At 50.3% G+C, this 15,436-nt stretch overlaps 1 protein-coding gene across 8 annotated transcripts in view; it reads right to left on the minus strand.

Annotated features, from left to right (window-relative positions):
* ADAMTS14 (ADAM metallopeptidase with thrombospondin type 1 motif 14) overlaps positions 1 to 8,584 on the minus strand; it is a 40,732-nt gene extending 32,148 nt beyond the window's left edge. For 4 of the 8 annotated variants that reach the window (XM_054072081.1, XM_054072079.1, XM_054072078.1 and 1 more), the window contains exons 1-2: positions 8,445 to 8,558; positions 7,613 to 8,028 (exon numbers count right to left, since the gene is read on the minus strand). In XM_054072081.1, the coding sequence (XP_053928056.1) occupies positions 7,613 to 8,028; positions 8,445 to 8,553 (525 nt within the window). In that variant the 5' untranslated portion in view covers positions 8,554 to 8,558. Of the gene's footprint in view, positions 1 to 7,612; positions 8,029 to 8,139; positions 8,252 to 8,444 lie in introns of those variants that run through there. The other 4 variants (XM_054072084.1, XM_054072085.1, XM_054072082.1 and 1 more) reach the window with 2 other exon arrangements.
* Between the last annotated feature and the right edge of the window lie 6,852 nt (positions 8,585 to 15,436).

A 15,436-nucleotide genomic window follows, 5' to 3' on the forward strand; every position in this document is an offset into this window, starting at 1 on the left:
GATGGATCCATTACCACGTTCATGTATTATGACCCTTAATTTCTCCTCTACATGTGAAAAAAAAATAAAACAGGGCAGGGGGGAAGAACCAGCAGGAAAAAAAAGCTGCCTGTGATCCAAGTTACATCTTAATATGGCTAAAAAACTCCTCCGTTCCTTCTCATCAACAGTGAGTTTTTCTGCCTAACTTTGCGCACCGGGGATACCAACCACTTTACCTCCTTGCATCATTGCTGTCCTCATCCCTATCCTCACCCTCACAGTGCTGGGGAGGAAATCAGCTATTTTATTGCCACTACTAACTGCAGTCACTGCGAGACGGAAGGAAAAAGAAAGCACCGTCTTTGCCTCGTGAAGCGCTTGGGAACTAATCCAGGGGAATCCCTTCAGAAAAGAAGCTGGAAAGCGTTACAACCCCACCTCCCAAACATAGCGAAGATAAATGAGAGGGCAAACATTGCTGGAAACATCCTGGCTACCCACTCGCTCCTAATTAACAGCAAGCTTCCACCAAACCCCCCTTCCACTCCGCAGTGCCGGCCAACTCAGACCCTAGGCAAGCAAAAGGATCACCGGGATTTGGCTTCTATCCTGCAGCCAGCACCCCCCAGCCTGGCATTTTTCACAGCTCTCTCCTTGGCGCACGCACAGGATCCTTCCCCTGGCGCTGCCCGCTACTGCCGGCTGTTGAATAGCTGCCTGGAAAACACAGGCACACCATATGGATCTGTTCTTGGAGCAAAGCTTTCAACAGCATGTACCTACTGGAGTCCTCAGCAGGAAAGGGGGTATTGGAAGTGTTTTCATCAAATAAAATAAAATGAAAATGATATAGATACGTATATGTTTCACAGAGCAGTGCAAAGACATAAAGTGGACACTGTAAAGAGCCAGGCAAAGCTGGGGCTCTTCCAGGCCTCCTTGGATCATTGGATGCCCTTCACATTCATGTACCATTGCATCCATCATGGCATCAGCCAACCTGGCTCTGTCAGACTTCATCAGATTTCCTGCTCCACTTGGGTTTTATTAGCTGCTTAACTCCTCTGGAAAGCAGTTCTTTGGCTGGTTTTGCTTTACCTCCTTCCCAAAGAATCTGAGTAAGGGCAGTTGTGCTAAGACCAACTGGTTTGACACACATACCTCAGGTCCTTCCCATAGGACACGCTCAGGTCACCAGGACAGGATCTCTCCAGCCAAGGCTTGTCCCATCACCCCCAGTCAAGGAGATGAAAATCACAGAATTACAGAATGGTCGGGGTTGCAAGGGACCCTCTGCTGAAGCAGCATCACCTACAGCACGCTGCACAGGATTGCACCCAGACAGGGTCTGCATATCTCCAGAAAAGGCAACCGGGCAAGGTGGTGGTGAAGAGGCAGAGATCAAGCCAGGGAGTCAATCCACAGGTCAGGTCTAGGGGTGGTAGGGCAAATCCATGACAATGGAGCAGTCCCAAGCCGTTGCCGTTTGTGAAATGATAACAGAGGGCAGGCATCTATTGCTTAATGCAAAATGAGCAGCTACAAAGGGCAAAGTGATGGACATCTGACACAGGCATCACAAACACGCTTGGATTTTATATACCTGAATCACGCTGATGGTTTCCCACCAACCAACCTGCTTCCAGCTTGCACATTGCTACAAATTAGGACCGGAGTGGCATTCCTGCTACCCCGAAGCACCCAGCACGATAGCACGCCCAGAAACCTATTTTAGCCCAGCAGCAGAAGCAGCAACCTCTGCCCCAAGAGGAGGTCTGCTCGCACACCACTGGCCCCTTGCAGCCCTGCCACCGTCGTTTCACCCAGGACGAGGCACCCCAAAGGCGGTTTATGACCAAAGCCAGGACTTGCTGACTCAGGTGGCAGGAGGAAAGCCGGACCGCCGTGCTGGGGCAAACCTGGATTAAAATATGAAAGAGCCTGGTCCCGAGCCACAGCCCACTTGGGTTTGCGCTGCTTTACAGCTCGTGACTAATTATATATGGCTCCAGTAATAAAGCAGTCCAGACTTTCTCGCCTGTGCTTTCTCCCAAAGGCAGGACACAACACGCTGCAGACTCCAACAACGACCAACAGGCAAAGTAGATACCGCAAGAACTTGTGCGCCCATCTAATCAGAGCAGCCTAATGAAATAGAAACCACAGCGGTCACCTTGGCATTTGGAAAAAATAAAGAAACAACCCAAAAACACCATTGCAAGAGGCATGCACAAACCTGCTCGGTCTTAAAAAGAAGCAGCTTGGGTTGTATTTCAGCATTTTAGGAGGTTATAACCGTAGGGAGGCAGCACGAGAGGCTAGACACTAGCCAATAAACTTTCCTTGGGCTCTTGCCAAGAGATCCATCCCATCCTCAATGATCAATTTGCCATAAGCTTCCCACCCTCCCATTTTATTTAGTTTAATACCAAATCAAATTAAAACTGGCAAGCGACTATAATTACTGACATTTCTAATATGAGATGTTGTCTGCAGCTCTTGGTGAAAATAATTCTCTAAACTAGGAACTGGCCCTTTGAAGACAATTCCAACGGGAAGGGAGAAAATACACTTTTTTTCTTTTAAGGAAATACCAAACTCACTCCTGCCAGCTCGCAGAGGGTGAAGACCCTTTTCCACCTCTCCTGCACTGCCCCAGGCTGTGGGAGAGATGAATTGGCCCAGCACCAGCCTTGCTATGGGAGATCCCCCCAGCACCCCGGGTAAGCAACCTCACCACTGGGTAAAAAAGCTCCAACTCCCCCAGGAATTCAGGAAATTCTGACACTTCAACACAACCGAAATGTGGAAAAATTAATAAAGCTGCTCCACTCCGCCAGAGAAGTGGACAGCAACGAGGAGGGGGAAATCCAGCTGCGTGCATAGTATATATTTTTCCTACCCGATTCACACTTAATCTGGACAAAAAGTCCCAGAGAGCCGAGCTGTGCGAATGCAGGCACCATCATCAGCCGCCGCTCCCCTTTCATCCAGAGATTGCCCAGTGAGGGCAGCGCAGGGGTCTGCAGAGGGGTGCATCTGCCACGCCACACACAGTCCTGGACCACACCTGGCAGCAGCCTGGTGAGTGTGGCACCAAGGCACAGCCCAGCTTGGTCGCTATTTTTGTACCTCTCTGTCTGCAGCACAGCCTTTGCAACCCATTTAACACAACGCTTTGTGCTCCTTGGCTGCTTTCCCCTGCTCTTTGTGCCAAGGCAAAAGATTTTTGGGATGTCTACAGGGAGCTGCTCCATCTGGGCTTTGCCAGGTGACTCAAGCCAAGGACTGAAATGGAGCTCCTAGTGGTGTGAGGACATGGGAGATACACTCAGTGCTAGCTAATTAATTAGCTTTTAAGCCCAAATAAAGCCCTGGTTTTCATCTCACTGCCAAAAAATTAGGATTAACACATGGGAGAAAAGTGCTCATACCCGCATAAAATCCTGGGATCTGTGTAACCAAAGAAACATCTCACCCTCCGGGCATTTAATCTGGCATCTTTTTTCCTTCCAAAAATAACCCTACAGTTCAGAAGCTGCAAGGAAAATCCTAGAAGATAAATCAATACCTTTTGCACTGGGGTATCATTATGAGGACTGCTCCTCCCTTCGCCCCCTGTTAATTACTGCTCCTGAGGGCTTTTGTGCTCTGCTTATCTGCTGCCACCCATCCGCAGCAGGCCAGGGTGACAGGGATGGAAAATGCTGGCTCTACAGTTTGCCGCACACTGGCATTGGTGCAAATAACCCTGGAGAGCAGCAGGGAAAAGTCAGACACAAAAATCAAATACGGTGCCTACGAACAATAACCCTTCACTCATCTCTGCAATTAGCAAAGCACGAAGGAAGCAAGGTCAACCACACAGTGCTAAAGCCCACATGGAAAGACGGGACACCTTTGCTGCGGCGAGATGTGTCTGCCGTGAGAGATTTCTGACGAATGCTACTTTACCAGTTAGGAATTTGGTGGATTGGATCAGCTTTGAACTAATGTTACGGATGACAGCATCTTCCCACTCTGGTACAAGACACTTTTGCCAAAACAGCATCTTTCTACCCTCGTACAAGACCCCTTTGCCAAATAAAAAACCCAAAAAGCAAGCTGGATTTTCACGTGTGGATGCCTGTAGCAATTAACAGCTGTGGAAGGTGCCATGGGTTTGGCATCTGTGAAAAAAAAAACCCTCAGCTCACTTACATGGCTAAATATGGATATAGGAAAGACCAAATGTGTACTCTCTTTTTCAAGAACTGGGATTTTTTTTTTTCTCATTATTTATAATCTCAGTTTCTGTTTATACACAGCGCAATCTCTTTGTGTACACAGCCTTCATCCACAGCATCCCTGAATGCTTCCTCTGCCCAGAAATGAGGAGCCAAGTGCGGTCCTGTGCCTCCCACGCATGCTATACTGGGAAGCAAAAGCCGCAATCCCCTTTTAAAGTTCGTGGATAACTTGTAGGAAAAAGTCCAGGGCAATTCCTGAGTACACGCTATCAAAGAGGAACACGGCTCCCTGCTGCCAGTGCTTCTCCCCGCGTTAAGTTACTCCCTATCTAGCACAATATTAACATCAGTCCTGACCAGGTACATCCCTCTTAGGTGTTCTTCTGCTTCTCTGCCAGCTGATGCTGGAGGTACAGCATGGCCATAAATCCCATCCTCCCATCCCATCAACACCCATCGCTGCATTCTGCTTCTGTTTCTCGTTCCATTTGCTCCCTCAAGCTCTGTTTACTGCTTTTGGGGTCCTCTTGGTCTCACAGCTCCTCCAAAGGGGTTATGTAAGCTGTCAGGCTTCCTTACGCCAGAAGACCATACAGCTATCTACACCAGCCAGAAAAAAAAAAACATGAAAGACAGAAACCAACTGCTGTGTTGGATGTATCACAAAACCCTCTTTACGGAGTGAGGCGCCGAGCCCCTGCTCGGGCTCTGTCCTCCTGACCTCTTTCCCAGCCTCCAATCGCCACATCTGCTTTGCCAAATGATGAAAAAGTACTTCTTGAGGCCAGGGCATTTATTTGTTGGCCATGGAACAATAAATACATTGCGGGAAGAAAAAAGAAATAGTATTTCTTTCTCTTCCCTAGTGCTGCTGGAGCTCTACATGAAGAAATAAAACATCTGCAAGACGACACCAACATCAGCAACCACGACACTGTGTCCCAGGATAGCTTTGGAAATGGGGCGCCAGGAAACCACCCTGCAGAAGCCCCTGATGTTTGCAAACACCAAAGCTCTGTGCATCAGCACAACGCAGCTGGGCTAATCCCACCCTGCACAGCAGCAGGAAAGCCCCCACAGAACTGTCTGCATCGAGGGTTAATGAAGGTAAAGAGGGATGGAGCAAGCGCCCTGAGCTGCTGACCATGGGGGAAGAAACACTTCTTCCTTTACACAAGAATAAAAGAGCAGGCTTGGGGGGACCATGGATGGCAAGATAGATATGGCTCCATAAATCCACATACAGAAGCATCCTGCAATGCCAGATACATCCCAAACTGGCATCGCTGCTCCTACCTGCAGCCCAGGGATAGTAAAAATAACGACAGCCAACCCGTCTGAGAAGGTGTGCGAGGGGCCAAGATGGACTACAACCTAGGAAAGCCTAGGAAAGCCTGGAAAAGTTACACTAAAGCCTACTTCAGCTGGACCCAAACAGTAGAGTGGGCTCCAGGGAAAAGAAAACCCCTAACACCATCCCTGCTGCTTCCCAGCCGTGGTGGGAGGTGGACACAGCTGCCAACAGCTTCTAGCATCCTATCACTCACGATGTCAGCAGGAGTTATAGCTGCAATGCAACCTGCACACTTGAAAAACAGGTTTTCATTCCAGAAGCGGTGCTACCAGTTGCTTCCTAGAGTTATAGGAAATATCTTCAGAGCTTTCAAGCCTGCCCAAAATTTGCCAGCCCCACCGCGATCCATGTCGCGGAGAAATTTCTGCAAACTCACAGCTTCAGTGGATTCCAAAAAGGGATGCTTGAAAAGTTGTGGATTATGTGCCAAAACTGTCGGCAAAAAAAAAAAAAACCACCTACTATATGTAGGCGAAATGTGTAACGCTAGCTGTGCTGCTCTATCATTTCTGCTTGTATAGTAACACCAGGCACTGTATAAAAAGAAAGGAATGCCAAATTGTTTGTGCTGGAAGCCAAAATTGGCTTAAGCAACTCCTAGAATAAAGCAGTCAAAAAGTGTTTTTTTTTTTTTTAAAAGCAAAAGAAAAATTTTATTCCAACCCAGAAGTAATGTGAGCGGTACCAGGAGAAAACAGCAAACTCTGGCACCTAAAACAAGAACTGAATTGGCTCGAAGGAAATCTGAAGGGCACCGGGCCAAAGGTATAAAAAAAATAGAAGCGATTCCTCAAGCGTATCAAAGGTAGGAAACCCACAGGCAGAGCTGCTGCCGGAGCTAAGGAGGTAACAGAGCCACTTAAAGTAATTGAAGTGCTGTGGCAGTAAGTTACCAGAGCTGAACTGTGCTCACCCTGCACTCAGAAAGCCGAAAGACTCTGAGCACATCAGCTATTAGGGAAAAAAAAAAACAAACAAAAGAGGTGTTCTTTGCAAAAAGATGCTGAGCAAGAGGAAGACTGCATGCTAACAGGGACTTCAGGAGATGCTCCAGCTCACTCAGCCTCATTTAAGAGGTGGGAAACACAGAGCGAAAGTTCCTGAAGCAATCCCAGCATGGGTGAGTCAGGATGAAGCAGCATCACTGGCAGCATGGGTATCAGTCCCAGAGGTGGGGCAGAGCAGGGTGTAACAACACCTGACACAGTCCACCTCCGTGCAGGAGGCAGCTCAGGCACCTTTTTTCAACCCCTTTAAATAAATATAGCTGCATCGCCGCACAGATAGTAGAGGGGCAGAGCACTCACGCATGTAGCGCATGGGAAAGAGAACCTGCGGCAGCCACCCAGTGAAGGGGAGAAGTATGGTGCAGCCGGCTAACACACCATCAAACAGTCATAGAATCACCAGGTTGGAAAAGGCCTCTTGGATCATCAAGTCCAACCATTCCTATCTGCCACTAAACCATGTCCCTGAGCACCTCATTTACCCATCTTTTAAATACCTCCAGGAAGGGGACTCCACCCCCTCCCTGGGCAGCCTCTGCCAGTGCCCAATGACCCCTTCTGTGATTTTTTTTTTCTGATATCCAGCCTGACCCTCCCCTGGTGGAGCTTCAGGCCATTCCCTCTTGTCCTGTCCCCTGTCACTGGGGAGAAGAGCCCAGCTCCCTCCTCTCCACAACCTCCTTTCAGGTAGTTGCAGAGAGCAATAAGGTCTCCCCTCAGCCTCCTCTTCTCCAGGCTAAACAACCCCAGCTCTCTCAGCCGCTCCTCGTAAGATTTGTTCTCCAGCCCCTCACCAGCTTCGTTGCTCTTCTCTGGACACACTCCAGAGCCTCAACATCCTTCTTGTGGTGAGGGGCCCAGAACTGAACACAGTACTCAAGGTGTGGTCTCACCAGTGTTGAGATCAGGGGCACAATCACCTCCCTGGACCTGCAACCCTAGTTGGGATTCAGGACACTGTGATCCACCTCTTAAAAGAAAACCACCCCAAAATACAGGGGTATAATACACACAAACCTCCCAGGTGGCCTCAAGCTTACCAGTCCATCGCAGTTGCTGATGGCCACGGCGGCGCCAGGCATGCCAGAGATGTCGCCAGTGAAAAGGCACCGCTGCTGCAGGGGTTCCTGGAACAGCACCTCGAAATCCTCCTGCCATTCCACCACGGCGCTCGGTGGTAGCAGCCGCTGGTTGGGCCTCAGCCGGAGGTGCAGCTCCTTCCCAAAAACCGTGACGTTGAAGTAGAGCAAGCGGCCACCAGCCCCACGGTGCTGGGGGGACTCATCCAGAGGGCTGCGGGGGACACGGCGGCGGGACGGGCGCGGGGCCGGTGGACAAGGGGCTTCGCCGATCCCCGCGTCGCCCGATACCACGTGCGAGACGAAGCCACCGCGGCAATCGGCGCTGAAGGGCACGATCACACCATACTCGCTGAGTTTGCCAGACAGGAGGAGCTCTGTGAAGGCAAGAAGAAGAAGGGAAAAGCTTGGCGATGGTCACGGAGCACCGGGATGCTCGCACGTTGGGATGTCGGTGGCCAAGCCAAGCAGGCTTTGGTGTGCCTCACCAAGCGCAACGAGCCCAACAACGCTCATCCCTCCCGAGGCAGCTCCGCTTCGTAGCTTTAACCGGGCGCATCATAGAGTAGTTTGGGTTGGAATGGACCTTAAAGACCATCCAGTTCCAGCCCTCCTGCCACGGGCAGGGACATCCCACTCGATCGGGCTGCGTCAAACGTAGCAGAATAAACTCGGGCTGACGTGCCCCTCGCTCGCCAACTATTTCTCGCCCAGCCTCCATCCCGCCGTCCCCCCGCAGCCAAAGCCCCGGCAGCGCTCCCCCTTTCTCCGCATCCTCCGGGACGCGACCCACCTGTCCACACACCCCCGGGCCCCCCCGGGGCCGTACCTGGGGCGCTGCCGGCGGACAGGCAGCCCTGCAGGGGGACGAGGCAGGAGAGCACCAGCCGCAGATAATCCATTTGGGGCCGGCGGGATGCGGGGCGGGATGCGGGGCGGGATGCGGGGCGGGATGCGGGGCGGGCGGCTCTGGCCCCCGCCTCCCCCCGGGGCCCGGGGCGGCGCGGGGCGGGCAGGGGGAGGGTCTGTGGAGGGGTGGGGAGCCACGGGGGTTGGCTTTTTACTATTTTCTTTTATATTATTAATTTTTTAATTTTTTTTTCAGTATTTTTCTTAAATTTAAAAATTTTTTAACTTAATTTTTCTTTACTTTTTCTTGTTAAAAAATAATAATAATGGAAGAAAAAAAAAAGTTCTCAGGTTGTGTTTGGAGGCATCTTTTCTTGGCGGGTGTAAAAAAATTTTACAAAAAGCCTTTTCGGGCAGGCGGCTCCGGCGCCCCCCGCCTCCCCCCGCCCCCCCCGCTCCAGCCCGGCCCGAACAAAGGCGAGGCGCGCCGGGAGCCACGGGGAGAGCCGGAGCCCCCCCCTTCTGCCCCTTCCCTTTCCAGCCCATCCCTTCCCTTTCCAGCCCAACCCATCACTTTCCAGCCCATCCCACCCCATTCCAACCCTTCCCTTCTCCCCAAAAGCCACCCTACCTTGCCCCTTCCCTTTCCATCCCATCCTTTCCCTTTCCCTTCTCCCCAAAAGCCACCCTACTCTGCCCTTTCCCTTTCCCTTTCCCTTTCCCTTTCCCTTTCCCTTTCCCTTTCCCTTTCCCTTTCCCTTTCCCTTTCCCTTCCCTCCTCCACAAAAGCCACTCTACTCTGCCCTTTCCTTTCCATCCCACCCTATCCTATCTCACTCCACCCCATTCCTTCCCTTCTCTCCAGAAGCCACCCTAATCTGCCCCTTCCCTTTCCATCCCACCCTTTCCCTCCCCTTCTCCCCAAAAGCCACCCTACTCTGCCCTTTCCCTTTCCCTTTCCCTTTCCCTTTCCCTTTCCCTTTCCCTTTCCCTTTCCCTTTCCTTCCCTCCTCCCCAAAAGCCACCCTACTCTAACCTTTCCCTTTCCCTTTCCCTTTCCCTTTCCCTTTCCCTTTCCCTTTCCCTTTCCCTTTCCCTTTCCCTTTCCTTCCCTCCTCCCCAAAAGCCACTCTACTCTGCCCTTTCCTTTTCCATCCTTTTCCATCCCACCCCATCCATTCCCTTCTCCCCTAAAGCCACCCTACACTGCCCCTTCCCTTTCCATCCCTTCCTATCCTATCCCACTCCACCCCATTCCTTCCCTTCTCTCCAGAAGCCACCCTAATCTGCCCCTTCCCTTTCCATCCCATCCCTTCCCTTCCCCCACAAAAGCCACCCAGGAGCGGGACCCCGAATGGAAAAGCTCCATAGGCAGAGCCAAATCAGCTTAAACCGCTGCTGCGTCATGGGCTGTAGCTAAACATCCTGTTTGGAAACATCTGGGATGGGGTTTTTGTTTTCACTTCTCTCTTTTTCAGAAGAGATACGATAGGAGGAGGCACTTGCGCCTTGTTTCTGGATGCCGTGTTGCCGACTTTCCAAGGATGACCACCGCTTGCGTTTTCCAAAGGGCATCACCAAAGCTTTGCAGCTGGGAGCCGCGGAGTTCGGAACCTGCACTGAATCATCAGGCTCCTCAGTTCCACTCTCACCGGGGCCAATGAATTATGTAGTCCCCTAAAAGATAACCGGAATTCCAACACATCCAATGCCACAATAAAGGGGTTTCTCTCATCGCTTGTTCTCTTTGCAGAAAACACCCACCACATGAATGCTTGAAGCACCAGGCAGAGGAAGGGTGGCCACCAGGGCTCTCTAGAGCGGGGCCTCTCGGCATCTCTTACCCAAGCCTCCCTTCCATCAACGGTGAGAACGTGCCTTCCGGGACCTTTTGCCTCCACTGGGTCCAGCTGGCTCTTTCTTCTGTATCTTCTATATCTAGGCCAGCTCCAGGAGAGGGCCGTGCTGCTGCACTGGTGACACCAGATGTGCTGGTTGTGCACTGTTCTACTTATCTGGGGCCTCAAGGGCAGTTCAGGTTACGCTAAGCAACCCAAAGCCTGTCCTAAGAGGTAATCCTTGCCTTGAAGACGTCCTCATCTAAACCACCCAGAACACAATGGGAAAGGTGAGCAGAGAAAGCAATCACAGAATCACCAGGTTGGAAAAGACCTCTTGGATCATCAAGTCCAACCACTCCCATCTGCCACTAAACCATGTCCCTGAGCACCTCCGGTACCCGTCTTTTAAACATCTCCAGGCATGGGGACTCCACCACCTCCCCGGGCATCCTCTGCCCGAAAATGACATAGAGAAGAGTGGATTCAGGGCCTGTAGGAATGAAAGCGACTCCGGGCTGCAGTGAAGTGATGGAGGTGACGCTGAAGTCCTTCACCGAGGCCCTTTTGCCACAATGGACATAAAAGAAGTGAAAAGTTTAGGGTTATTGCCCCCTCCTGTATCTTTTCTCAATATCTTTCTCCTCCTTGTCTCCACATTCAGGTTTACAGCCCACCTGTTGGACTGGTTTTCACCAAAAACAAGGGAAGGAGCGATTGAGCTGTGGAATGAGATGCTGTGAACAACCCCAGCAGAGGGCTTTCTTCCTTCCTCTGACAGAGACTGGCTGCCTTCAAAGTTTCCGTTGGCTACATCAAGCTGCAGAATTCACATCAGCTCTGCCATTATTTCGGATCTCCTTGTAGGACCTTGGTTGGAGCTTTTCTTCAAGTCCAGCAGCACAGTAAAGCCAGAAGCAGCAGGAGAGTACCACCGTGTGAGAAAGCCCTGCTTAACTCTGTCGTGGTTGTGGCTGGGTGGCAGGGCTGCTGGGTGCCAGAAGAAAGATCCACATGTGAGGGTGGTGAGCACCTTGAAGATGGTCCTACTGCAGCTGTTTCTGGTGAAGCAATGAGGTAAGCGGTGCTCCAGCGTTCTCAAGTCGTGTTATGCAGAAAGGATGCTGCTAAAGCATCACTCTGGAGTTGCAGATAGAGGCAAAGAGCCTTGCATTCCAGCTGGGTTGGAATCTGGGGAAAGCAGGGAAGACTGAGGTCTCAGGGGTCAAAATCCAGCTAAAAAACCCTAGTAGGTAAAGTCACAAAGATACCTCCAGAATAGATATGAATAAGCCTACTTCAGCTACAGAATTTCAAGTTGGAAAACCAGATTTTATTTCCTAGTTTAAGTCTTTGCAGGCATCTGTTGCCTAGTGCAATATATAATTAAACACAAGAAGTGATATGCGAGAGATTCTTTGCATTTAATATAGAAAAAGAATTTGTGCTCCAAGCACTTTAGGCGATTTAGGCAGATACGCATCCGCTAGAACATTAAAGCTGGAACAAGCTCTTACTATGACTAAACAGATCTATGACAAAACACGTAATAAAGAGCATACTTTACTTGTGAAGAACGGCTCCGCAAAACATCATTTAATTACTTCTTTGCAGAGGCAGAAACTATTTCTTCCTCCATGAACTCATCCAGTCCCTTTAGACCCTTAGCACTTTCTCACTGTTACCAAACCATTGGCTTCAGCAGCACAAATCTGAGCTGGTGACCCGTTGCTGAACACCGATGGCCACAGACTGAAACACAACTGCCCACGCATCTAAAGGTAATAAATTAATAGTTTCAGCTACTGATACTATAAGCTGCTATGCATGGTGGGAACAAAACCTTTAAGTGGATCTCATGAGCTCCAAGATGCCGCGATGTTCGTTTCTCACCGTAGCAGAGGAATCAGTCCTACCCATTGGTCTCTCCTGCTGGAAATATTTAAATGATCAGCCACTGCAAATGGATTTTTGAGTTATCTTAGCCAATACACCATCATTTAAAAAGAAAATGTTGTTCTTTATTTCCAGCCTTCTTCCTAATTCCCAACACAAGGAAAGGGTGGGAAGAGTGAAAAAGCAAGGAAAATATGGGCTATTTCTTGCTGGGAAAGCTACATTGATAACCCTAACAGTTTAATTTTTTGAACATAAATTAATAATGGAGAGGAGAGACAGCAGCTGCATCATAGCATCACTCCAAGTAGAGCAGAAGCCACACAGAGGACACCCCAGGCATCTCTCACACACCCCAGAGGGGACCATCAGCAGGATGGACACCCAGACATCCCAGCTTCTTTTCCCCACCAACACATTCACGCTTGCCCCACTGAAGCCTCATAACCCTCCATTTGAGCTGCAGCTGAGGACAACCCCTGCTGTGACCCCCAGCCCCTCTAGGGGTCCTTTTCTTTCCTTCCCTGCTTGTCCTTTCCCTCCTGCCTCTTTCCCCTTTGCTTTGGCCCCTCTATTCTCTTCTTTGTCTCCCGGCTTCCCCTTTACCCTCCTGGCCTTTAACTCTGCCCCGACCCTTTTCCTTGACTTCAGGCTTAACCTTTTCCTTTCCGTTTTTGAGTTCAAATGGAGTCTTTTCCTATTTTCCCCTCTTCGAATGCTCCAGTTTCCTCCATTGATAATAGACTTTGTAATTTTGCTTTCTTATTTAACAGGCACTTCTCTCCTCAGCCCTGAAATTTGCCAGTGACATCTTTTCCGAGACATTTATTAGGTGACCTCTAGGTCCAGGGAGGAGCAGTTTTTCTTTTCAGCTTCTAGAGAATAAAGCTGCCAACAGCTGCTGCTTTTAAAACCCCAAACCAGACTGTTTTCCCTCCAGGAGACTCCAGAGTGTATTCCCAAAGCCTGGGTTTTATCCAGGCTTTACCAAGCCCTGCCCACCCCGCCTGGGTACCACTCGGAGCTGGAGCCCCAACCCTCAGCGCAGGGTGGTCCCTCCCCACTGGCAGCAGATGTGGCTGTTGGACCCCAAGTACAATTAATCCTGAATTTAAGCACTGGGAAAACCTTCACTCCAAGCTAAAAGGATTTCTTTTAAACAGAAATATGTAATTGGGTTTATTTTTCGGGTCTTTATGAGCACTCGTTGTTTCGCTCAGCCACGTAAGCCTCCTGGAGGGGAGGGCGTTAGGTCTAATAAAATCACAGTAATCTCCACCAATTACCTAAACTGGGATTTCTACCCATAATATGATGAGTTTAGGAGCCAGGAGCTTGGGATCGCCTAGAGCGAGAAGCAAGAGCTGTATATCCAGCCATCAGCCGCTGCATTTCTTCGTTCCGGTTATTTAAAGCTTCTGTTTGTTAATCCAAAAGGCTACAAAGGCACCCCCCCTGCATTCGGATTGAGTAACCGCCAGCCCCATCCTCACCATGGGCTGATTTCTGGCGAGAAGTGGTAAAAGTGGCCAAAACAAAAAAAAAAAAGAAAAGAAAAAGAAAAAATCAATAGAAAGAAAGAAGGAAAAAAAGCGTTTCTCCAGTTGGCTGGTTTGGTTTGCACTTTTAAAAGCAGCTGCAAGAAGCAAGCTGGAACCCTGGTAGAGATGGATGAGCACCTCCAGGCACAGGTAGGGTGGGCAGGGGGGCACGGCCGGGAGTTTTACCCAATTGTTCCCAACCCTCGTGCAACACACATGCACACACAGAGAAGGGCAAAGGTCTGCAGCGGTGCTTGGTGGTTGGGGAGACATCCCAAACTCCACCATGCAGGGACAGCAGTCCCACCCACCTACCCCCCAGCTCTCCAAACTAGAGGGACTGAAGTGGAAGCGCCAGCAGGCTGTGGGTGAGCGAGCATGACCTCATCCCTCAGACACGCAGAGCCGCCGTGAGATTAAACCCGAAAACAGTTACCGCTGCAGCACTGGTGGCAGAAGGGGAACCTCAATACTGGGAGAGAAAAGCCCCCCCTTTAGCAGCTTCCCTCCCCTCCTTCAAGCAGCCCCCGGCTGAAGCAGGAGAAGCCACCCCTTTCCCAGCATTTCAGCTCTTTCCAGGAGGATTTTTAGGGATGGTGCTGCAAGACCACCAATGAGAGTCCCAAAGGTGGAGGGGAGAGGAGAGATGAGTGCACAAATCCTGCTCACAGAGGCTGACAGGATGTCATCTGGTCTTTGGCTGCCCCAAGGCAGGGTCATTCCTGGCAGATCTCTCTGTAATGCATGCCTTCAGACCTCCAAAGACGGAGGGAGCCTCCACAAGCCCCCAGGACACGTTTTTTGGCCATACTTTGCTTTCCTTATCTTTGAAAGTTTTTCCTCCTGTTTTATCTGGATGTTTCTTGCCGCTGCTCACACCCAAGATGTTTTGTGCCATTTATTTGGATTTTCTTGCCTTTCCCCTGCATGAAGATAGCTGCTGTGCCTCTCTGCAGCCCCCTCCGACCTCGACCTATTCAGGCCACCACTTTCCCTAAACGCAACAGCAAGACGGTTGTGCACCCTGAGTAAAATCCAGTTAGCTGCCGTCTGGGGATACAAATTAAAGGCTTCTGGACTTTTCCTCCAGAAGTGAAAAAGCAAAGCCGTGCCCATCTGCCTTGCACATCCCTTGGGTCTCTTGCATACAAGCACCCATGTACAAACTCAGAGCCGCAGAGCTTTTCTCAGGGAAAATACTAATGCAAATATGCGTATCTGATACATTCTGCCACCGAATTCCTCCTGCTAACATACCAAATAGCACTGTGTGCCGTTTTGAAGCCCAAGTGACAATGGCAGCAACTGTCCATGTTCTTCCACAAGGCGCCAAACACACTGCATCATCGCAATGTTTAAGGTGAGATTTGGCTGCAGCTGGAAAATCGAGATCCTCCTATCAGGATTTAGCACCCAGGAGATGAGTAGAACATGATGCTGTGGGTTTTGAGGAGGACCAAGACCCAGCGGGGAAGAGTTGGGTCTCTGGAGCAGCTGGGCCAGCCAGGATGGGAGACTACAGTGAACTACAGTGCAAGGTCCTAAACTCTTCCCATCACCAGCCATTCTGCAACCCATATTTCCAAAGGCATATTTCCTCTTTGCTTCCTTGGTGTGGCCAGCATCCCATGAGCACATGGCATTCCCTTCCAGTCAATAAT

This window comes from Cuculus canorus, chromosome 7 (assembly GCF_017976375.1).
Source record: "Cuculus canorus isolate bCucCan1 chromosome 7, bCucCan1.pri, whole genome shotgun sequence".
NCBI lineage: Eukaryota > Metazoa > Chordata > Aves > Cuculiformes > Cuculidae > Cuculus > Cuculus canorus.